This window comes from Penaeus monodon, chromosome 9 (assembly GCF_015228065.2).
Source record: "Penaeus monodon isolate SGIC_2016 chromosome 9, NSTDA_Pmon_1, whole genome shotgun sequence".
NCBI lineage: Eukaryota > Metazoa > Arthropoda > Malacostraca > Decapoda > Penaeidae > Penaeus > Penaeus monodon.
Window position 1 is genome coordinate 44,156,795 of NC_051394.1, and position 2,500 is coordinate 44,159,294.

General features: G+C 40.8%; 1 protein-coding gene across 1 annotated transcript in view; it reads left to right on the top strand.

Moving 5' to 3' along the window:
- The window catches only part of LOC119576737 (ionotropic receptor 25a-like), a 28,576-nt gene that overhangs the window by 16,593 nt on the left and 9,483 nt on the right, over window positions 1–2,500 (top strand). The window contains exons 13-15 of the mRNA XM_037924380.1: window positions 92–269; window positions 576–759; window positions 1,892–2,013. Of these exons, the coding sequence (XP_037780308.1) occupies window positions 92–269; window positions 576–759; window positions 1,892–2,013 (484 nt within the window). The remainder of the gene's footprint in view (window positions 1–91; window positions 270–575; window positions 760–1,891; window positions 2,014–2,500) is intronic.

A 2,500-nucleotide genomic window follows, 5' to 3' on the forward strand; every position in this document is an offset into this window, starting at 1 on the left:
CAACGTTATTTCTCAACAAATGCAACCATAATCACCCCCAAAATACATGTAATTCCGCCACCCTCTCTACATCCCCTTCCACACCCACCAGTGATCCGGAAACGCCAGCGTCAGGAGAATCTGTTCAAGTTCATGACGGTACTGAAGGCGGAGGTGTGGGTGTCCATCGTGGCGGCGCTGGTCGTCACGGGCATCATGATCTGGCTGTTGGATAAATACTCGCCTTACTCGGCCCAGAACAATGCTGCTCTTTACCCGCCGAACTGCAGGTACTTGACTTGGTGGTTTTGGGTGCATTGGGTGTCCTGTTCTTGTGTTGTCATTTGTGGTTGTTTGGGAATAATGTGACGTTCTTCTGTTTATATATTTCTTTTTAATCGATGTTCAGTTTTTTTATTATATTATTAGCAATACCGTTACTGGAATCACTGTTGATGAAATAAATGCCCTACATATCATTAATACATCGAGAATATCAATGAATTGTCCCTGAAATAATTATAGTTGATATAAAAGCCCTGCATATCATCATGAATACACCAGGAATATCTATAAATCATCCTTCAATCCTGCAGGATCTTCACGCTGAAGGAGAGCTTCTGGTTCGCCCTGACGTCCTTCACGCCGCAGGGAGGAGGGGAGGCACCCAAGGCTCTCAGCGGCAGGACTCTCGTAGCGGCTTATTGGCTCTTCGTGGTGCTAATGTTAGCGACTTTCACCGCTAACCTCGCTGCCTTCCTCACCGTCGAGCGTATGCAGGTATAGAGGAAGAGAGAGAGAGAGAGAGAGAGAGAGAGAGAGAGAGAGAGAGAGAGAGAGAGAGAGAGAGAGAGAGAGAGAGAGAGAGAGAGAGAGAGAGATTTTTTTTTTTATGATTGATAGAGTAGAAAAAATGAGGCATAGAAGTGAAGATACGCATTTTCAAATTCATGACGCAGACGTACATTAATTAATTATTTAATATTTTCCCATCACACATATTGTCATATTCTTGTTACACGTAATAATTACAGGTTTTGCATACTGTTTTTTACCAGAGCAACTAATGAATTAAACCATATACAAATCAAACGCACACATGCGCGCGCACACACACACACACACACACACACACACATTATATATATATGTATCTATATATGTATAGACATATGTATATGTATATGTATGTATAGACATACACATACATATTATATACATATACATAGATGTGTATTTATATACATATGTGCATATATGTATATATATATCCACACACACACAAATATACATACACACACACACAAATATACATATACACACACACAAAATACACACACACACACACACACACACACACACACACACACACACACACACACACACACACACACACCTATATCTATATCTCTCTCTCTCTATCTCTCTCTCTCTCTCTCTCTCTCTCTCTCTCTCTCTCTCTCTATATATATATATATATATATATATATATATATATATATATATATATATATATATATATATATATATGTATATGTTTCTGAAACGATTTCCAGTAAATTTGTTGTTCCGATCAAATGTTCGCTCAAAATCCGATCTGTTTGAAATATTCACGGGGAGCACTGGATAACACTTAGAATACCATTTGTGGGTTTGAACTTGTTATATATGTTTTATCTTTACTGCTTATCGACTTTCTATTATACTCTTCTATTCTCTGATATTTCTGCGACATTGTTTATTATTTATAAGGGCATAACAATGCCTGAGAGAGAGAGAGAGAGAGAGAGAGAGAGAGAGAGAGAGAGAGAGAGAGAGAGAGAGAGAGAGAGAGAGAGAGAGAGAGAGAGAAAGGATAGATAGATAGATAGAGCACCCATAGAACTAATCTAACCCCGGGGCCGCCCTTCAGACGCCCGTGAGTTCCCTGGAGGAGCTAGCGGGACAGAGCAAGATCAACTATACCGTGTTAAAGTCAACGGCCACAGGACAGTACTTCCAGAACATGGCGGCCGCAGAGGAAGAACTTTACCGGTACAGCCATCGAGTGAAATTTCAATATCACTTTGTATATTTTTCCCCTCCTTTTTTTTCGTATTGATATCAGTCGATCTGACCTTGCCAACGGAAGGTTTGGACTGTAGAAGTGCACGGCGGATGGAGATTTTTTGCTTTTGGAGAATATTTTTGACTGTCTTTTAGATATAGTCTTTTTTCTCTCTATTTCTCACGACACAAAACGTTGGATTTTTTCCCGAAAAGTATTCTTTTTGCATGACTCAGTTTTTTTGGTCAGTGCTGCTTCCCTTTTTTGTTATATAGAAATGGTAAAACCATATAATTTTGCATGAAAAGTGCAATACGACCGCCGAAGTTCCCTATTCGAAGCTGTGCGGCCTCGTCAGGAGAACACACCCAACCACGGCCGCTACACGAAGCTCGCCGACATAGCCTCGTAGATACCTCCCTCCCTTTCCCCTTCCCACCACCACCCACAGCCCCACGACCACACTTCACGTCT